Source organism: Terrapene carolina, unplaced genomic scaffold (assembly GCF_002925995.2).
Source record: "Terrapene carolina triunguis isolate 2854851 unplaced genomic scaffold, T_m_triunguis-2.0 Scaffold192, whole genome shotgun sequence".
NCBI lineage: Eukaryota > Metazoa > Chordata > Testudines > Emydidae > Terrapene > Terrapene triunguis.
Genome location: NW_020664543.1, coordinates 2,325,941 through 2,345,818, shown reverse-complemented (window position 1 = coordinate 2,345,818; position 19,878 = coordinate 2,325,941). Strand labels below are relative to the sequence as shown.

Genomic DNA, 19,878 nt, shown 5'->3' with positions numbered 1-19,878 from the left:
TGCCAGTGAACGCCTAGCAAAGCCAGGATGCTATTAGTAACACATTAGCTTTGCACAGTCCAATCCCACAGCTCTGTTTCTTGAACAGTCAGACAGAGGGCAAAGGCCCTTAATTAGAGAGCTCTGAATCACGCACACTGATACAACCACTTTTGTTCTGCTAATCACTACAGACACATTCCTGCCCTTCTCAGCTAACGAATATTAATAGTTAATGAACAGCCTATGAAGATTACGTCAACTTTCACACACACACAGAAATGGTGTTCTGAGGAGTTCGCCATCTGTCTCGCTCTTCAGGGGCTCATTAGAGAGAAGGGATTCATGTCCAACAAACCCCCAGGCTTCCGCAGCCAAAGGCTGGGGAGTTACATACACTTTTATGGAAGGTAAAGGCAGGGCTTGAAATATTTACCAGACATGTACTAGCCAAAGGACTCAACCCACTAGACAGAGCCTGATAACAAAGATGCACCAGCTAGTCTCTTTCTCATCACTGTTTGATATAATGGATATGTCATACATTTAACTAACAACACGCAAACAAAAATCCCACTGACTCAGTGCGATATCTGTTGTCACCATTTGGAAGCCGTCATTCAAACCCTTTTATTCAAGGATGGTTTGAAACATTCCTACCGAAGAAGGAGCTTTATGTACTCAAAAGACTACCCACATCTCCCACCTGCAAAAGGCCCCCACACCACAGCAGCCACATTAGATTAACCTGCTGTCCTCGCCACTGAGCACCTTGGTCCCTCCAGATAGCATCAAATACTCGTCATTACACTCCCCATTGTTCATTAACTACATATATACAAGACAAGGAATGGGAGGGACAGAAGAAGCAAAGCCTTCCAGCTGACATTCAATGGGATGCCAAGTCTGACTAGAAGGCCCTTCCCACCCCAGCTGCTCATAGGTAAGAGGAAAGAAAGCACTCACCTCCCTGTTTACTTCTGTCAAGATAGATTGAAACCCTTCGGGCCAGACCTGTGAGAAGACAGGGAGTAAGGGGTGATGCTAAGGGTAAGTGGGTCAGCCAAAGCAAAATAAATCTGAAAGGGTTAGAAAGGCAACTCAAAGTAAAGGAAAAGAACAGTGAAGGGAAAAGCAGCAGCACCAAGTCAAGTACATGCTTCCAACCAGAGAAAAGGCACTGGTTTGGTTTTAATCACAGCAGCCTTTTCCTAGGAAGCCATTAACAAGCTTCAGTCTGTTCGCCAACACCACAGATTTGATTGGTAAGTTTCTCCCTGAACCTGGACGCTCTCTAGATCCTTTTTTATAGTTTTGTTCTTTGGTATACAATAAAATGCATCTCATTGGAGAGTGACAAAGGAAAATCAAAATGACCCATGACAAACATCTGTCTAGATCAAACCAAACACAAAACATTTCAGGCTGGAGTGTGGCTGAGCAGCAGTATAATGGGTTCTCCTGCACCATACTTCAGTGGATTGCTAATGAACACTCAGAGAAAATTTACAGATGCTCGTTAGGCAACTCTTAAGTGGGGAATTAGCTGTAGAACGGATTAGTTTTAAACCTTCATAAACCCTGGAGAGCAAAAGAAGCTGCAGGACGGCAGCACATTCACAGGGTATGGCTGTGTTTAAAGACTTGTTGAGACCCCTGCTTATGTCTTGCCTATGGACTCAACGTGTTCAGAAAGCGATCCTGGTAACAGGAAGGTCTCATACAGAGCCTTTTTTGGGAGTCACACGCTGGTTCTCTTTGCTAGTCCGGACAAAGGAAAGCAATGCAGGCTTATGCAAGTGGTATACAGGAGGAACTGGGAGGGGAACACAACACTTAAGTAGATGGATTCAAGGCAGCTGGTTGTGTTTCCACACACTCCTCTGAGTCCCAAAACCTGAGTTTTAAAAGAGCTGAGATGCTAAGATTGGAGGTGGCAGTTTATGTTCCATTCTACGGTTTATCTTGAAGGAACAATGTGAAAGTTGCACTTTCACTCATGGGAAGTGTTTGCACCATTTCTTGTCTTCAAAGACATAGCTGTGAAGCTGCATGACACACACTGTTGGGCCAGACCGTGCAAGTTTTGAGTGAAACCTGAGGACAGACAGAGTGCTACTCACCTATCTGACAGCCCTGGGATCTCCAGCCACTCACAAAGCCACTGACTTGCAAACCTCCCTATTTTTATGGTAAATGCTTGAACCCCAATGCCCACAGCAGTAGGACCACATCTTTACAGCAACTCCTACACTGCTCACTAGAAAATGCTCCAAGTTTTCCTTAAACGCCACATCAGTTTTGCACTTGCAGATCTCATTTTTGCCTAGTTCAAAACATTGGGCTATTAACAACATGCGTTTTGCCTCTTTTTCAGACTTCATCCTCTGGCCGGGGACTTAGGGATTGTCCACACAAGGAAGTTGCATTGTTTTAACCAATGGTGTGAACCCAAATTGGTGCAACCCCGATTAGACACTTTTATTTTGGTTTAAGAGCAGCTTCCCCCCCCACCCATTTCAGCTTAAATGGCTGGGGAAAAGGTTGAACTGGATCAAAATAAGAATCTCTTAAACCAGAATAAAAGTGTCAACACCGAGGGTTGCACCAGTTTAACTAAATCTGTTTAAAACCAATTTACGTTAAACTGCTGCAACTTTCCTATGTGGTTATGGCCTCACTTTGGTTTGGTTCAAGCATCTCAGCCAGGTGAGGATTGATGGACACTAGGCGAGACTACTTTGCCGTTGTGATATAAATTATTGCGCTAAAGCAGGGGTGGGCAAACTTTTTGGCCCGAGGGCCACATCTGGGTATGGAAATTGTTTGGCAGGCCATGAATGCTCATGAAATTGGGGTTGGGGTGCAGGAGGGGGTGAGGGCTCTGGCTGGGGGTGCGGGCTCCGGGGTGGGGCCAGAAATGAGGAGTTCCAGGTGCGGGAGGGGGCTCCAGGCTGGGACCGAGGGGCTTGGAGGGTGGGAGGGGGATCAGGACTGGGGTAAGGGGTTGGGACGTGGGGAGAGGCTCAGAGGGTGCAGGCTCTGGGTGGCCTCAAGTGGTTCCTGGAAGCAGCGGCATGTCACCCCTCCGGCTCCTACACGGAGGTGCAGCCAGGCAACTCTGCTGTGAGCTGCCCCGTCTGCAGGTGCCACCCCTGCAGCTCCCATTGGCTGCGATTCCTGGCCAATGGGAGTTGCAGGGGCAGTGCTTGGGGCGGAGGCAGCGTGCAGAGCAGAGCCCCCTGGCTGCCCCTACGCCTAGGAGCCAGAGAGGGGACATGCTGCTGCTTCCGGGAGCCGCGCAGAGTGGTCCCCAACCCTGCTCCCCGGCTGGAGCGGGACAAGCCCCAGACCCCGCTCCCCAGCAGGAGCTCGAGGGCCGGATTGAAATGGCTGGTGGGCCGGATGTGGCCCACAGTTTGCCCATCCCTGCGCTAAAGCCATGGAACTCCCATCACTTAAAACACCCTGCTGATGCCTTTCAGACCCCTGTAGGAAGTACCCTGGTTTCTCTATTAAGCGCTATGCGTACTCTTCCTTTCCCCACTCTAGCCTGTTCTTCACAAATGAGAGAATTGCACGGAAAGGTGTTGTGTTTCTTAATGTCTCATCTATTCCTGATGCTTACGCCCATGCAAAGTCAGCATCCTGGTTGCTGTGGAGAAGACGATCAAGTCACAGAGGAAAGATTCTGACACTGGGGGTGTGGATGAAGGGAGAGGAAGATCAACAGCAGGAGTAGCTGAACTCCAGTAAAACTCCTGGTTTAATGTAAACATCCTTAGTAAAAAAACAGGGAAGTGAGGCGCAGAAAATTGAGAATGCGAACATAACCGCTTCAGCGCTGGACTGTAACCTGAGTATCTGCAGCAAAAGCTAGCTCTTCAATCGAGAATCTCATTTCCCAGGGAATCATTTCATGTGGCTCTTTTGAAATGAATGAGTTTATTTCTCTCCCCACAAAGAAATCTACATTTCTCTTCTTCTGAATCTAATCCAATCACTCCCTGGTTGAAAAGCAAAGAAAGCAGCAAAGCCTGGACTTGCTGAGACCACAGGAAAGGAAAGGGTGTAGAGGATGCATAAGGGAAAAAGACTCAAAGTTTCAGCACTGCTGTCTTGGCAAGCACAACTTCTCGACACTTGCAACTAAATCGGTTTTTGCTTCTGTTCATCTATTCTGCAATGTCAAATATTGCTTCTGTGGACCTTCCTTTTGCTGCTGCTTTCAAGGTCTGCGGAGAGCAAGATGCAAGCCACAAATGCCCTGCTCTGATTAAAGGTGCGTGTAGGTATTGGGGGAGAAAATGGGAGCAAGCCCGAAGGGATTCAGTCTGCATTTGTCAGCATCTCCTGTGAACTCTACTCATTATGCAGCAAGGAGTGGATGATAATGGGAGCCTTGGGGAATTCCTAGAGGCCAGTGATTTGGGAGAGTCCATTACCAGGACAATGGAAATAATATCCTGATTCCTGGGAGGGAAAAGCTTAGGCAGCATCACTCAAAAAGGCTGATGTTAGGGAAAAAGAAATGGAGAAATGAGAAACCAACCGACTGAGAGTCAAAAGTGCAGCTTGACGTGTCTGGCTAGCGATTTTCTCTCCTCTGCTCCAGAGCAGAAGGAATAGGGAGCCAGGCACTTAACAGCTCAGTGCATCGGCTCCTTCCTGCTTTTGTCCCTGCAAAGAGCAGGTTTCAATCATGGCAATTTTCACAGCACGCTGCAAACTCCCAGCAGTTTGTAATTAATTATGTGCGTGTATGACAGTGTGGTACAGAGCCTGAAGTTACAGCGATCACACTTTCCCCTGACTAGACTACCACAGAGCCAGGGACACACTGTGAGGTGTGAAGGGAGAGGCACCAGTCCTGAATCCAACAAAGCAGCACAGGTAAAATCCAATGAATAGCTAAAAAGCCATCAAACAAGAGAAGCAGGAAAATGGGGGTGGGGGGTGGGGGATGTTAAAGGGAGACACATGGGAAGTAAGACTGAGCTGTAAAAATTGCTAGCCTTTGGACGTGTCTACACAAACATTTAGTTTGCTGCAAGCTTTTATCAAACAAATATCTCCAGCCTTGTAACAAAGGGCATGTCTACTCGAACATTTAGTTTGCAGCAAGCTGGGCTGTGAATCTACCCTGCACTAGCATCCTAGTCACAGTTCATGTGGACCCTGCATAAACTGATGGCGCCCATCAGCAAGGTGCGCATGGACAGTTAGCGGGAGGCCGGCAAGTGTGGGGCAGATTCACACCCAGCTCGCTGTGAATTAAATGTTCACGTACACAAGCCCTTTGTTACATGGGTGGAAATACTTGTTTGACAAGTCACCAAGAACCAAGTACAGGCTCGGACAGTATTACATAGGGTCTAACAGAGTTATACTGGATTAGCACCAGGGAGTTTTCAAGTGAACTATGCCAGACTCCTGAGATGAGCTACACAGGCTGAGAAATGAGAGCAGCCAGAGTTTAAGGCTATAATGGACCATTACGATCATCTAGTCGGACGTCCTGCACAGTGCAGGCCAGAGAATCTCACCCAGTGGTACGTGCATCAAACCCCAAACCGCTGGTTGTGCTACAGCAGATCTTTGTAAAAGACATCCAGCCTTGATTTACAGAATTCAAGTGACAGAGGAGAATTGTCAGACCACTGATGTATCCTCAGGCCTTGGACGGAGAGAGCATCCCCCCCAGTAATACCCTAAGACAGGTTTCACGGTCACCCGGATTAGACTCCTGGTTTCAGCATTGTGCACGGCTGGGTGGCCTTTCCGCATGCAGACTAGCTTGGTATTTTTTAAGATCCAAGGTGATTTGAGTCTGATTGTGCCACTGTCCTGTACATATCAGATGAGATTGCCCACTCTTCTACCAACTCTCAACCCACAATAAATGACAGGGAGTAAGTGCTAAAATGGAACACAAGCTTAGTGTGGTCACGAGTGCAACGTGCAAAGTTGTGCAAAGGGTGAGCAGCCAATCAAAGGGAAAGAGGAAATAGGTGAGCTATTCATAAAACCCAAATCGGGGAAGACATAACCACCTGCTACAACCAGTTCAGGGTAGGAAAGTGCTCAGTACACCCTTGTTCTACAGTTCTCTCCTCAGGAGCAAAATAAGTTAGCTTAGCTCCATGCAACTCCAGTGGCGCCTCTGATGGACAACGTGGCTGTACTCCTCTACTCCACTGTTGGAGAATTATCCTCCATCTCTACCCTCTTGCACGGCTACTCCCCACCTGGCTACTCTAGTCATGCTTCGCTCAGAAGAGCTTGTGTTTGAGGTTTATGTGGACAAGGGGAAAAGGAATCCCTGACCAAGGCTTGGTAAGACTCCACTCCAAGGCCCAGAGACTGTTAACAAGGATGTTACTGAAGGCTGAAATAGAACAACTTGTTCCACTTTGCCTATCCCTAGAAAAAGTCCCACCAGGGTAAGTTATTTCTACCCCCAGATGGGAATTCAGCACAGACCCACCTCGTGTGGTTGGCAGCATGTCCGACAAGCCCTGCCAGGCAGTCACCATCTCGGGATTCTTTTCAAGGTCTGCAAAGTTCTTCCACACTCTGATAGCACCGTCATCTTGAGGAGCATAGAAAAAAGGCAATGTCACTGCTGGTACAGATGTCACTTAGTTACGGGGGAGCAGATGGAGAAAGGAAAGATAACCTGGAATTGCAATCATGGACTCCTAAATGGAATGAAAATGTCACCTGACCTTCCAGGCCCCTTTCTGAATGATTTCTCCTACACCTGTTCACTAGGGTTCTTCTTCTCGCTAATCTTATGTCCATGCAACCAGGGGATTATTTCACAGGGGACTGCACTGGGAGAGTGAACACCTTAAATTAGTTGTAAATCCTTCTCTTTGAAACAGTTCATTTTCACTAGGACTTATCTCTTTTCCTTCCTTTCGATCAATGCTGAGAACCAAAGTACTCTACTAAATACCAAACACAACCCAGTACGAGAGCTTCACCAAAGCCCACCTTCTTGGCACAAGCCCTTCACACCAGCATCATGTCTCTTCTCGTTTTGTTCCCCCCCAGTGAAACTTTTTTGTGCTAAAAATCAGTAATTTGAAAGAGAAATGTCCTAGAGGTCTCAGAATCCCTCTCACACATTTCTTAATTATGCCATAATTGCACACTTCAGCACTGACTTTGAACAACAATTGAAAACACTCAGACCGTCAGATTTACAACAGTTCCCTGGAAGAAGTAAATCCCTCTCACAGCTCCAGAGGCCGACGAATGGAAAAAGCAGTACTTTGTGCTATCCTACAATAGGGCAATCTACAGAAGTTCTTTTCCCAGGTGATTTGTCAGGGACAGGGAAGAGACTTGCAGAGAAATTTGGAGCCATTTGAGAAATTATAATGTAAAAAAATATACCGGCAGGCCATGCCCACTCTACAGCTAAACCTGTGTTAGTAACAATATTTGACAGCATAGTTGTAGCATGGTTTCCCTGTCTGCTGTGGACAGGATTTCCTTTCCATTAAAAACAGTGCTGACTGAAATTGTGTTGCCTCCATGGGTCATCTATACAATAAGGTTGTAACATGGTTTGTAACTGTGTTGGGCGAGGACTCAAAACCATTCATCAAATGAATCAGGCGGCAATCGTGATTGAAAATGATACCAAGAAGTGTTTAGTGTATCAAGTTCAACTCAAAACAGTTAAATTATTCAAACCTGCTAGCCATAAACTTCTCCCAGGAGCCTCCCAGGCCTGGAATTCCCATGGAAGGGTGACTGGACCAGCCCCATAAAGGAGAGGGGAGGGATCAGAACATCTCACATGCATCTGAAGCCTGGAAATGATTCCTCCTCTCTCTTGCCCTTTGACCATTTGGTGACTGAGGCTGAACTCACCTGTGGCAGTCAGGAGCAGAGAGCAGTCTTGTCCATTCAGGTATTCCATTGCTGTGATCCTGGTGTAGCGAGGGTTCCCATTGTGGAAATAGTCCAGTTTCTCCCCCTTCTCCCAATCCCAAAAACTGGGAAAGGTAGCGGAATATCAGGTCAGATCTGCATTCACTGCACAAGCCGTAAAAAGCAGCTTTCTCACTAAAGTGCCACTAAAGGTTACATGCACTGGGTACCAATTTAATTTGTTTTTCTCCTTAAGAGTATTGAGTGTCTCTTTGTTAAAGCCTTTCTATAACATCTCCGGCTTCTGCAGAGGAAGTAATAAGATTAATATCCTAACCTGTTACAAATCTAGTTATAATGAGGATCCTCTACCTACTGACACAAAAGGCCACCTTATTTGTTTAACACAGGAGAGATGCAGACTTGTTCAGCCCGAGGCGGGGTGAATTATGTGTTGCTCTGGACAATACTAGCAACAATGCTGCGAGGCTACAGAAGGAGCCCTACCCGCCCCATCTCAGCTGGAAGGAGAATAGCTATGGAAGTGGATGGGGGAGAAAATGAGGACAAGCATATCATCCCCCCAACAAAGAATTCAGAGCACTTGGTATCCATCATTGTGGCTGACAGTCCTTACATGTGCAGTCATGACCCTGGAAGCCAATCCCTCAGGATCAGAAAGGCAGAAACTCTTACCAGATGCTGTCTTTATCAGCTACTGCTATACATGGTGTGAATGGATGGAACTTCACCACGGAAGGAACGCCTGGATTCCTGTTCAGAAAGATTTGATCATCTAGCCGTGAAATACCTGGGGGGGAGGAGACACAGGGAGCGGGGAAATGAGAGAAAACCCAGACTCAGTACCTGGGAATCAAACCACAAAAAGGATATTGCTCTCTTCTTTCTGTTCAATCCTCAACCCACCCTCCTATCCTTCCAAGCGTCACACTTGGCCAGTTCCTTTGTCCCACCAGACTTTGTGCCTTTTTCCACACCACCCCTTACTCCCAACTAGCATCTGCCAAATCCTCACCATTTTCTGCCTCCCAAAGCCTCCTTAACCGTAACCTATCTGGTGATCAGGAGTCCCTTCGGGACGCTGATCTACTGGTCTAGCAAAACTCTTTTGCTTAGCAGCACCACAGACACCTATGGTGCTACATAAACAATAAGGGTATGTCTACACTACGAGGGTAATTCGATTTTACTTAAATCGAATATGTGGAATCGATATTGCAAAGTCGAACGTGTGTGTCCACACTAAGGACACACTAAGGACAGTAATTCGACTTTGTGAGTCCACACTAACGGGGCGAGCGTCGATATTGGAAGCGGTGCACTGTGGGCAGCTATCCCACAGTTCCCGCAGTCCCCGCTGCCCATCGGAATTCTGGGTCGAGCCGCCAATGCCTTCTGGGTAAAAAAAATTTGTCGTCATCCGTCCGTCACTAACGCCCTCCCTCCCTCCATGAAAGCGCCGGCGGGAAATCAGTTCGCGCACTTTTCTGGTCAGTGACAGCGCGGACGCCACAGCACTGCGATCATGGATCACGCTGCGACCATCGCTGCACTTCTGGCCGTTCTCAACACCTCGCAGCTTATCATACACCTTTCCCTGAGGCAGATGCAGAGAAATCGGGCGAGGAGGCTACGGCACCGCCGTGAGAGCCTGAAGTCGGAGAGTGGCACAGAGCTGTCAGAAACCACGAGCCCCAGCGCCCAGGACATGACGTTGGCAATGGGGCATGTGGATTTTGTTGAACGGCGATTCTGGGCCCGGGAAACAAGCACGGACTGGTGGGACCGTATAGTGCTTCAGGTCTGGGATGAATCCCAGTGGCTGCGAAACTTTCGCATGCGGAAGGGGACTTTCCTCGAACTTTGTGAGTTGCTGTCCCCTGCCCTGAAGCGCAAGGACACCCGCATGCGAGCAGCCCTCACTGTCCAGAAGCGAGTGGCCATAGCCCTCTGGAAGCTTGCAACGCCGGACAGCTACCGGTCAGTCGCGAACCACTTTGGTGTGGGCAAATCTACCGTGGGGGTTATTGTCATGCAAGTAGCCAAGGCAATCGTCAAGGTACTGCTCCCAAAGGTAGTGACCCTGGGAAACGCGCAGGTCATCATAGATGGCTTTGCCGCGATGGGATTCCCAAACTGCGGTGGGGCTATAGATGGGACTCACATCCCTATCCTGGGACCGGACCACCAGGCCAGCCAGTACATCAATAGAAAGGGCTACTTTTCAATGGTGCTGCAAGCACTGGTGGACCATCGGGGACGGTTTACAAACATCTACGTCGGATGGCCGGGCAAGGTTCATGACGCTCGCGTGTTCAGGAACTCTGGTCTGTTTAGACGGCTGCAGGAAGGTATTTACTTCCCAGACCACAAAATAACTCTTGGGGATGTGGAGATGCCTACAGTCATCCTCGGGGACCCAGCCTACCCGCTAATGCCCTGGCTCATGAAGCCCTATACTGGCGCCCTGGACACAGAAAAAGAACTGTTCAACTACCGTCTGAGCAAGTGCAGAATGGTGGTGGAGTGTGCTTTTGGCCGTCTCAAAGGGAGATGGAGAAGCTTACTCACTCGCTGTGATCTCAGTGAAACCAATATCCCCATCGTTATTGCAGCTTGCTGTGTGCTCCACAACCTGTGTGAGAGCAAGGGGGAGACCTTTATGGCGGGGTGGGAGCTAGAGGCAAATAGCCTGGCTGCTGATTACGTCCAGCCAGACAGCCGGGCCATTAGAAGATCCCAGCGGGACGCCCTGTGCATCCGGGAGGCTTTGAAAGCTAGGTTCCTGAGTGAGCAGGGCAACCAGTGACTTTTCAGTTTGTGGACAGAAAAGCTGAACCTGCCCCCGTTTCTTTACCCAGTTCATTTTGACTATCCTCTCCAGTTACATACAACCTTCACCCCCTTCCCCTTCCCAAAAAATAAAATCATTTCGATTTTTTAATGAACACCGTTGTCTGTATTGCTGTTTTCGCGGGAATATTTTAAACCGGGGACGCAGACTGTGGCGGGGGGCGGGTTCAGTGTTCTGATGCAAATGATACTTCTAAACTCCCGGAATGACAGGCTCCGCACTGGTGGACTGGTTATTTCAATGGAGCCTGCCAGCACTCCTGGGGGGGACTGTGTGTATGTGTCGGCTATGTGACTTTCTGGCAGGGGGGGTAGGGTTACAGATCCCCTGCTGCGTGGATCTGTGAGCCAGGATAAGGACCGCTGCATAAGATCTGTAACTGCCCTCCCCCGCCACAAAGTCACAGAGCAACCCCCCCCCCCCCAAAACATGAAAAGCACCTCCCAGACTGACCAGGGTAACCAGTGACTGCACTGTGTATGTGTCCTGATGCTGGACCTGACCCCGCCTCTGTAGCCTGCTAAAGGTGACTGTCCTGTCCAATTACCAAGCCCCTTCCCCCCCTCCAGACAGACTCTCCCTCAAAAGAACCTGACCGAAACAGTAATGAACAGAAACAAACATTTTATTGCGAACCAGACATGAAACGTGGGGGGTGAAACTTGGACGGGGGCTTGTGTGAGGTGGGTAGGAAAGGACTTATGAAATTTTGGGGAATGTCAGCCTTCTACTGCTAGAGCAGTCTGCAGGGGTTGATTGAAAGTTTTAACGGCCCTTGCCGCCCCTCCTTCTTTGGACTTTGGGTGAGGGTGGTGTGGGACTTGGTGGCGGGTGAGGGCGGTTACAGATAGACTGCAGCGGGGCTCTGTCCTCCTGCCTCCGGTCTTGCAGAACATCCACAAGGCGCCGGAGCGTGTCCGTTTGCTCCCTCATTAGTCCAAGCAGCTTTTCAGTAGCCTGTTGGTCCTCCTGACGCCACCTCTCCTCCCGTTCCATGACTGCTCGGTGCATTTGTGACAAGTTCTCCCTCCACTGTGTCTGCTGGGCTGCCTGGGCTCGGGAGCAGCCCATTAGTTCTGTGAACATGTCTTCACGCGTCTTCTTCTTCCTCCGCCTAATCTGCGCTAGCCTCTGGGAGTGTGCTGACAGGCTGGGTTGGGAGACAGTCGCAGATGTGTCTGTGTGAATTTTAAAAAGGGAGTGAATTCCTGAGACAGATAAATGAAATTGTATACAAAGAACCTAGTCTTTCTCTGTGAACAAGACCATGCACTGAACCTCTCACATGCGCACTCAGGACAAGGTCGAATTTTCGGCCGTCGCCTTCAGTGCCTGTGGACTTGCGGAGGTCTTGGAGTGTTCAGAGAACTGTGGCTGGAGACCTGAACTTCTGGAGCGGGCAATAATGGTAAGCCGCAGACTTGTGGCTGCTTAAAACTCCAGCTGTAGCACTGGCCTCCTTTCACATTGAAAGCAATGCCAGTCTCTGCTGCCAGCAATCAGGACAGCATCAACTCTGCCCCTGTCCCACCCCCTCGCGGCTGTCCCAGGGAAAGATCCCTGTATGCTGCCCCTCTCCCTCCACCGCGTGGCTGTAAAGCAGTCCCAATACTAACAGTCCCCTCCCTAATTCAAAGCAGGGCGTCATGAGCGACATCACCCTCCTGAGGATCCCGGACACCCAGAGAGAACGCATGCTGCGGGAAAGCATGCAGAAACCGGGGCCGTATGCCGCCATGCTATGTCGGGCCATGATCCCCGAGTACCTGATTGTGGCATGGAGGGGACATGTCTGCTACCACGGAGGGCCCACTAAGATCGCCCTACCCCGGAACCTGATCAACAGGCTTGAGCTCTACCTCCACGAGACCTACGAGGAGTTCTCCTACGAGGATTTCTCGTCGATCCCCGGCCACATTGACCGGATTTTCGCGTAGGTGCACTGGGACTTTGGAGTGGAGCGTCTTGGGCCTGGGAATCATGTAGTAACGGACATTGTGAAATTTTTTTAAAATACTTGGGACTAAATTGAGAAGAGCCTAAGACAGAGAAATCATGCAAAACCCATTTGTTACCTTTGTAAATATTCCTGTTTTGTACCTGATTATTTTTTTACTAGTTTACAGCACTTTTATAAATATACATTGTTAATAGTATAAATATTACCGTTCTGTTTTAAATAAATGTTTACATGTTTACAGCACTTACTGCTTGATCCGTCCCCTGATTCTGTGTCCGGGGTAAGGGATGGGGACGGTTGGTACGGGATCTCGGTAAGGGTGATGAAGAGCTCCTGGCTGTCGGGGAAATCAGCGGTGCCAGCGCTGTCGACTGCCTCGTCCTCCTCATCTCCTTCCTCCTCTTCCCCGTCCGCTGTCATGTCCGACATGATCCCATCCTCGGAGTCCACGGTCAGGGGTGGGGTAGTGGTGGCGGCCGCTCCCAGGATGGAATGCAGTGCCTCGTAGAAACGGGATGTGTGGGGCTGGGATCCGGAGCGTCCGTTAGCCTCTTTGGTTTTTTGGTAGCCTTGTCTCAGCTCCTTGATTTTCACGCGGCACTGCGTTGCATCCCGGCTGTAGCCTCTCTCTGCCATGGCTTTGGAGATCTTCTCGTAGATCTTAGCATTCCTTCTTTTGGAGCGCAGCTCTGAAAGCACGGACTCATCGCCCCACACTGCGATGAGATCCAAGACTTCCCGATCAGTCCATGCTGGGGCCCTCTTTCTATTGGATTGCACGGCCATCTCTGCTGGAGAGCTCTGCATAGTTGCCACTGCTGCTGAGCTCCCCTCGATGTCCAAAGAGGAACTGAGATTCAAACTGCCCAGACAGGAAAATGAAAATGAATTCAAATTTTCCCGGGGGTGTGGCTGGTCAGAGCATCCGAGCTCGGACTGCTGTCCAGAGCGTCAACAGAGTGGTGCACTGTGGGATAGCTCCCGGAGCTATTACCGTCGATTTCCATCCACACCTAGCCTAATTCGATATGGCCATGTCGAATTTAGCGCTACTCCTCTCGTTGGGGAGGATTACAGAAATCGATTTAAAGAGAGCTTTATGTCGAACTAAATGGCTTCCTGGTGTGGACGGGTGCAGGGTTAATTCGATATAACGGCGCTAAAGTCGACATAAAAGCCTAGTGTAGACCAGGCCTAATAGTTTACGGTGCTCTCTCCCTAAACCAGAATCCTTCACTCTTGCCATGTTGCTCAGAGACCTAAAACTGTTGGCCTCCCCCAACTGGCCTATTTGGGACTGAATCTCTTCCTCCCCACCCCACTAGAGAAGAAAACATGCCACCTAGGAAGAGCCTATGCTGGAGATGCTTAGTCCGTGAGCTCTCTCCAGGACATGGGAGCTCATATCCTCTGTGAGAGTGAAAAGCTGCACAGCTCTTCTCACGGTCTCGCACTCCTGAAATTATAGTTGGGCATCTCTGGCAAATTTTAAACTGGATGCGAGCTTTTCTCTACCAGATAGCAAACGTCAGCACTGATCAGAGCAGTCTAGCGAGTGGGCTGGGTGTTCGTGGGCTCAGATCTCACATCAGGCCTTCAGTTCATATCCACTGCTGTAATAGAGGGCTGCCAAGTCCAGAAGTGTCGCTGAAACGATCCACGTCTACATCACTGTTGTAAAATGTTGATGTACCTTTTGTAGGAAAGGGGCCAAATCCTAATGGGAAATGCTCACAAAAGCCTGAAACACTGCCATTCGTTTACACGTCAAGCTGCTAAATATTCTGGGCTCTGGTATGTGGAATCTATGACGATCATTTCACAAAGGTTTTATTTATGCAGGCAGAGTTACACAGTGTGTGACTGTAGGATTTCTGACTTTGGGAATCATCATCAGGATAATCATGAGTCATTGCAAAATTTCTGAAAACCTAACTGATTACAAGGTAAGAATCCAAATCATTGCCAACGTATGCAGCTATACCCACTCCACCTTAGGTGCTAGTAATATCACCAAGGGCCGTGGTGGAAATGCAGAATCCTGAGCGGACAGCTTGTCAGCAGATATAGACTTTGAAATAGTTTGTTTTACAATGCATTGATTTAAGTCTATTTTAATTTGTTGTTAATATTTGGGATCTTGGGTGTGTGATTTTTACAAATATTTTGCATTTCACTTTCACAGTCTGGATGACAGAATCTGAACCTGTGCATGACGAGATTCAAGCCCATCAGGCTGACACCAACCCCCCTCCTTTGTACTATCTGTGTTCAGAAAAGGCCCCTGACTCATCCCCTGCACTCTCCTGGTTTATGATATTCTGCTGTGGTAGACACCAGGCCATCCATTGTATAAGACTCAAGCCTGCCAAGCCCTCCAGCTGCACATGAGAAACGGAGTCTCAGATAGCATCTTGCTCAGCAGATTAATGTTTCACACTGATCCTCTCCCCGCCAGCATCTCATATGAGAAAAATACCCAAAACTTTCTCTTCCATGGTGAGAGCATCTCTTGAACACGCAGCCACGCACAGAACCACAGTGTAGGGGAACGACACAGATTCAACCCCCACTACTCACTGGCTAAGCAAGCTACAGAATGAGTAATAATATCAGGTCTCATCATAGCTATGTAAATTCTAGAGGCCGCTTTAGTGGGCTAAGCTGAATTCAAATACATTAAAAAAAATCCTAGCCTGACTGCCACTTTGTAAATGCATGAAGAGTTATAAATAAGCAAGATTAGCTTTCAGCAGAGCACTAAATATATGTTAATGAAATATGAATCCAAGGCATATTAGAGGAACAGCCGTGAGTGCAAATGAGGCTGTACATAAAAATGCTAAAAAATATAATGGGATACGAGGCATAAACAATCATCTCTGGAGCTCGGTGGAGTGGGGGAATTCTGGAGTCATTCAGATGCCTGCTAAACATCAAGAGGACAAGACATCATTCACCTTTGCAAAACAAGCTGATTTGGCATGACTGTAACCTGAGTAGCATTTGATACACATCAAAAACCCTGACTGTGCCCTTTAGGCCAGGTGGGGACTCTGAAGTTTAACCTGCCATCCCTTGAAAAATGTAACTCACAATATCATCAGAACTTTACAGGACAGGAAGGAAAGGCCAAAACAGTAAATCAATAGTATCTGTTAAGGGCCTCTAAATTATCCATTTTGTGTTGGACACTTTAATACTTGCGGACAAGCCATCTCTGACTGGCAGAGCTACTGAAAAGCCCAGCTGTTGACTTTCCAGGCCAAGGCTTCAGGGTGAACACATGCATTTAAAATTGTGAACTTTGTCAATTCTTTTATGCAGGAAAACCCCTTCTTATGGCAGGTTCTCTCTCTCAAAAATCCCTGGTCTCTTATTCTTTCCCACCCCAAGTTCAACTCAGATGGTTACATAAAATGATGATCATTTTTGGCTGACCCCGCTACAAATGCCTATATTCCTTAGATGATAACATTGCATTTAGGTTTTCAAAAGGGAAGGAGAACGTCTACACTCACCACAAGCAGGTCAATCCCCTGAGCAGGAGTAATTACTAGCAGTAAATGAAGCCCTGTAAGCTTCAAGATAAATCACCTCTAGGGAAACACTTCACAGTTGAACAAGCTCCTATTCCCCTAATGGGACCCATGAAAAAGGCCAGTGATTAGTTAAACACCTTGGTCTAACAAAGGCTTTGCATAGTTTATTGTTATTTACTGTTTGCATTACAGGAGTGCTTAGAGGCCCCAGCTGTAGCGGGAGATTTCGGCAAACCAGTAAAGTGCCTGAAACCACTATGGCTTATTGCTAAAAGCAGACAAGTCAGCAGGCCATAAAGTGGCCATGTAGCAAATTCAGCTTGACCAAGACAGGACGGGAGGGAGTTTTGGGTGCCACAGAAAGGGCAGCTTGACCCCGCGTCCTTCCTGATAAGAATTGTGTTGAAGTTGCTGATACATGCATTTTAGAAGAGCAGGAATGTCTATTGGGGCCTCAAGGCTGCAAACTCTGGGAAAACCCCACACCTGGTTAATCAATCAGAAGGAAGCCTCTTGCTTGACCATTGAAACTACTTGCTTAACAAGTTTTCTTTAAGGGACATGGCAGTCTATTACTAATGTATAAATAAGGGGGAAAAGTTTGAGGTAGGGGGACTCTTCAGGACTGGACTCTCCCTCTGGATGCATCTTGTGTTCCCCACCAGCACATGGGCTGCCGCTGTGCCACTCGAGAGCCACACTCAGCTTCGGTAATTATCAAGGGTTGGGGGTGTTTTACTAACTTGTTGCGGACGTAAGTGCTTAAGACTAAGTAAAGTTTAGCTTTAAGTGAAAGCACTCTCGTGTTGTCCTGTCTGTGCCAGCCAACTATCGGTTGGACGCCTGTGTCTCCCCTGATTTATTTCCTGACACCACCTCGCATAGAGTAAAAGTTACCAAGAGCTTTGGGTTGAAAGAACCCTGGGTAACCCAGCTAAGCCCAGTGGTGGGGGGGAAGAAGGGGACATAATGCTAGCTGCGGTACATGAGAAAAGTGTCTGAGAAGTAGAGAGCTCACCCTTCTGGATGATCTTCTGTGCTTGCTTTCTGACACGGGTGTTGCGTAGAAACCGCCATTCCCTCTCTTTGCGGATCTGGCTCTCCAAATCATGCTCTTCTGGAATCTTCCAATATATTAATACATTAATAAAACCAAAACCAGAGTAGCTGTAACTATCCAAACCTAACTCTCTCTCTCTCTCTCTCTCACACACACACACACACACACACACACGCCAACCAGAATCAGAGATTCTTCAGCACATGCAACCCTACATCCAGCTGCCGACAGTAAATGGAAAGAGCACACAGGACCGTACAATTTTAAATATTTGAGCATCTTTTTGATCGGACTCTTCTCATTGTTAGTAATCTTTTCCCTTTGTCCCTCTCCTCGACAGGTATCCTGTATTTTGTCTCATCTTATTTATTTTTATTATAATGGTAGCAATTACACTCTCTGAGGAGAGAAATGAAGCAGGTCTCTGCAGGCAGACTGTCTTTCACTGGGAATATCACAGTGAAGGCAGGGAACTGGTTAGCCTGGAAACACCTGGTCAGAAAGAGGAGAGACGCAGATTGCCACCCGAGAGAGCTGATGGCCAGGGACTTGGAAGCCTGAGAGTGGATGTTGTTGTCGGACCACAATGGGGAAACATAAGTGCAGTTACCCTAAATTATGACACTAGGTAGCCCCTGCAATGAACCCATAGACAAATTGCACTTTACAAAACTATCCCAGAGCCAACCCAACTACTTTCCTCTGTCTAAATACAATATAGCTTATTTTGCAACTCATCAAAGCATCATAAAACATTTCAGAGCAATGTATAAAGAAAGAATGGAGCTCTTACATAGGCAGAAAGTTAAAAACTTGTATTAGAATCTTCCTTTCATTGTCTAGAACTGACAAGAGGTGAAAGATCATGTTAAGTATTTTATTTTTAAATCTCAAGGTTTTCAGGTTATCAATGCAACACTGACTGACAAACTGAAGGAGTGTTTTAGCTTCCCTTACTGGAACACGACAGCTTGCAAGGAAATGCTGTAACCCCTTATCTTCTCATCTTAATTACACACCAACAGAGCTGGGCTGGAAATGGTTTTCCTGTCCCAGGAACATTTTTGAGATTGCCATTTCTCCCCCCTTCTGCACAGGCACAACACCGAGATCTTTTATCGTTTTTCTTTTTCAACAAACAAAACACACCTAGAGCCAGGCTGCACCCCAGAAGAGCCAAGAGCCCAGGAGTTAAGGGTATGTCTACACTACAGGATTAATCCGAATTTAGATAATTCGAATTTGGGAAACAGGTTGTATAAATTCGATTGTGCGCGGCCACACTAAGCACCTTAATTCGGTTTTAAACCACATTGATTCGGTGGTGTGCGGCCACACTACCCCATTAACTTAAACACAGTAATTCGGTGGTGTGCGTCCACACTAACCCTAATTCGAATTAACAAAATCGATTTAGGCTCTACTCCGTTCGTCGAGGTGGAGTACAGAAATCGATTTAAAGGGCCCTTTAATTCGAATTAACTGGCTCTGTAGTGTGGACGGGTGAAGGGTTAATTCGGATTAAGGCAGCTAAATCCGAATTAAAGTCCTAGTGTAGACCAGGCCGAAGACACACGCTTGGAATGTGGGAGACCCAGCTGCAATTCCCAGCTCTGCCTGCGTCAGACCAGAGGCTAGAACCTGGGTCTTCCATATCCCAGGAGAGTGGCCTGACCATGGAATGGTTGGCTATTCTGGAGTATTTCTCTCTCTCTCTCTGACCAGAAATGATTTATAAGCCTTACCTGTCAAAAGTTTCACTGAAACTGGGGGGAGGGACAGCTCAGTGGTTTGAGCATTGGCCTGCTAAACCCAGGGTTGTGAGGGGGCCACTTAGGGACCTGGGGCAAAATCAGGACTTGGTCCTGCTAGTGAAGGCAGGGGGCTGGACTCGATGACCTGTCAGTTCTAGGAGATAGGATACCTTCCCACAAGAAGTTTCAGTTTTGTCAAATCGGCAATTTCTAACAAAAACCATTTTGAGGGAAAATCCCACACCAACTCGAGACACAAATCCCTCAGTCTGTAAAACTTTGGGGCAACTGAAATAAGATATACTCGATACCATACAACTGGGTCCTATGTTGCAACCCCTCCTCACACTGAGTAGCTCTGAGGTTCATAGGACCAAGTACTAACCAGCACAGTGAGGCCCACAGGCGTAAAAAGGGCTGGAAGGGACAGCAGGTGGTCACCCAGTACATCCCTGCGCGATGAGGCAGGATTATACCTAGACTGTCCCTGACAGATGTTTTCTAACCTGTTCTTAAAAACCTCTAGTGATGGAGATTCCATGACCCTCCTAGGTCAACTGATTAACTATACTTACAGCTAGAAAGCGGACCTAATATTTAACCGAAATATCCCTTGCTGCAAACTAAGCTGATTACTTCTTGTCCTATGGTGGGAACAGAGAACAACTGATCACCATCCTCTTTATAACAACCTTTTACATATTTGAAAACTTAGCATGTATCCTCCAAGTCTGTCTTCTCTAGACAAAACACGGCCCATTTTTCAACCTTTCTTCATAATTATTCCAGTGGAGTAACCAGAATCTTTGCAGGCTTGAGCG

The 19,878-nt window shown here is 47.7% G+C and overlaps 1 protein-coding gene across 3 annotated transcripts in view; it reads right to left on the bottom strand.

Moving 5' to 3' along the window:
- RPTOR (regulatory associated protein of MTOR complex 1) overlaps positions 1 to 19,878 on the bottom strand; it is a 285,614-nt gene that overhangs the window by 23,517 nt on the left and 242,219 nt on the right. For 2 of the 3 annotated variants that reach the window (XR_003899854.1, XM_024201510.2), the window contains exons 25-29: positions 17,262 to 17,367; positions 8,563 to 8,677; positions 7,867 to 7,991; positions 6,467 to 6,571; positions 946 to 993 (exon numbers count right to left, since the gene is read on the bottom strand). Coding sequence is in view for 2 of the 3 variants with exons in the window: in XM_024201510.2 (XP_024057278.1) it covers positions 946 to 993; positions 6,467 to 6,571; positions 7,867 to 7,991; positions 8,563 to 8,677; positions 17,262 to 17,367 (499 nt within the window). In the remaining variant the exon portion in view is untranslated. The remainder of the gene's footprint in view (positions 1 to 945; positions 994 to 6,466; positions 6,572 to 7,866; positions 7,992 to 8,562; positions 8,678 to 17,261; positions 17,368 to 19,878) is intronic. The other variant, XM_024201511.2, reaches the window with a different exon arrangement.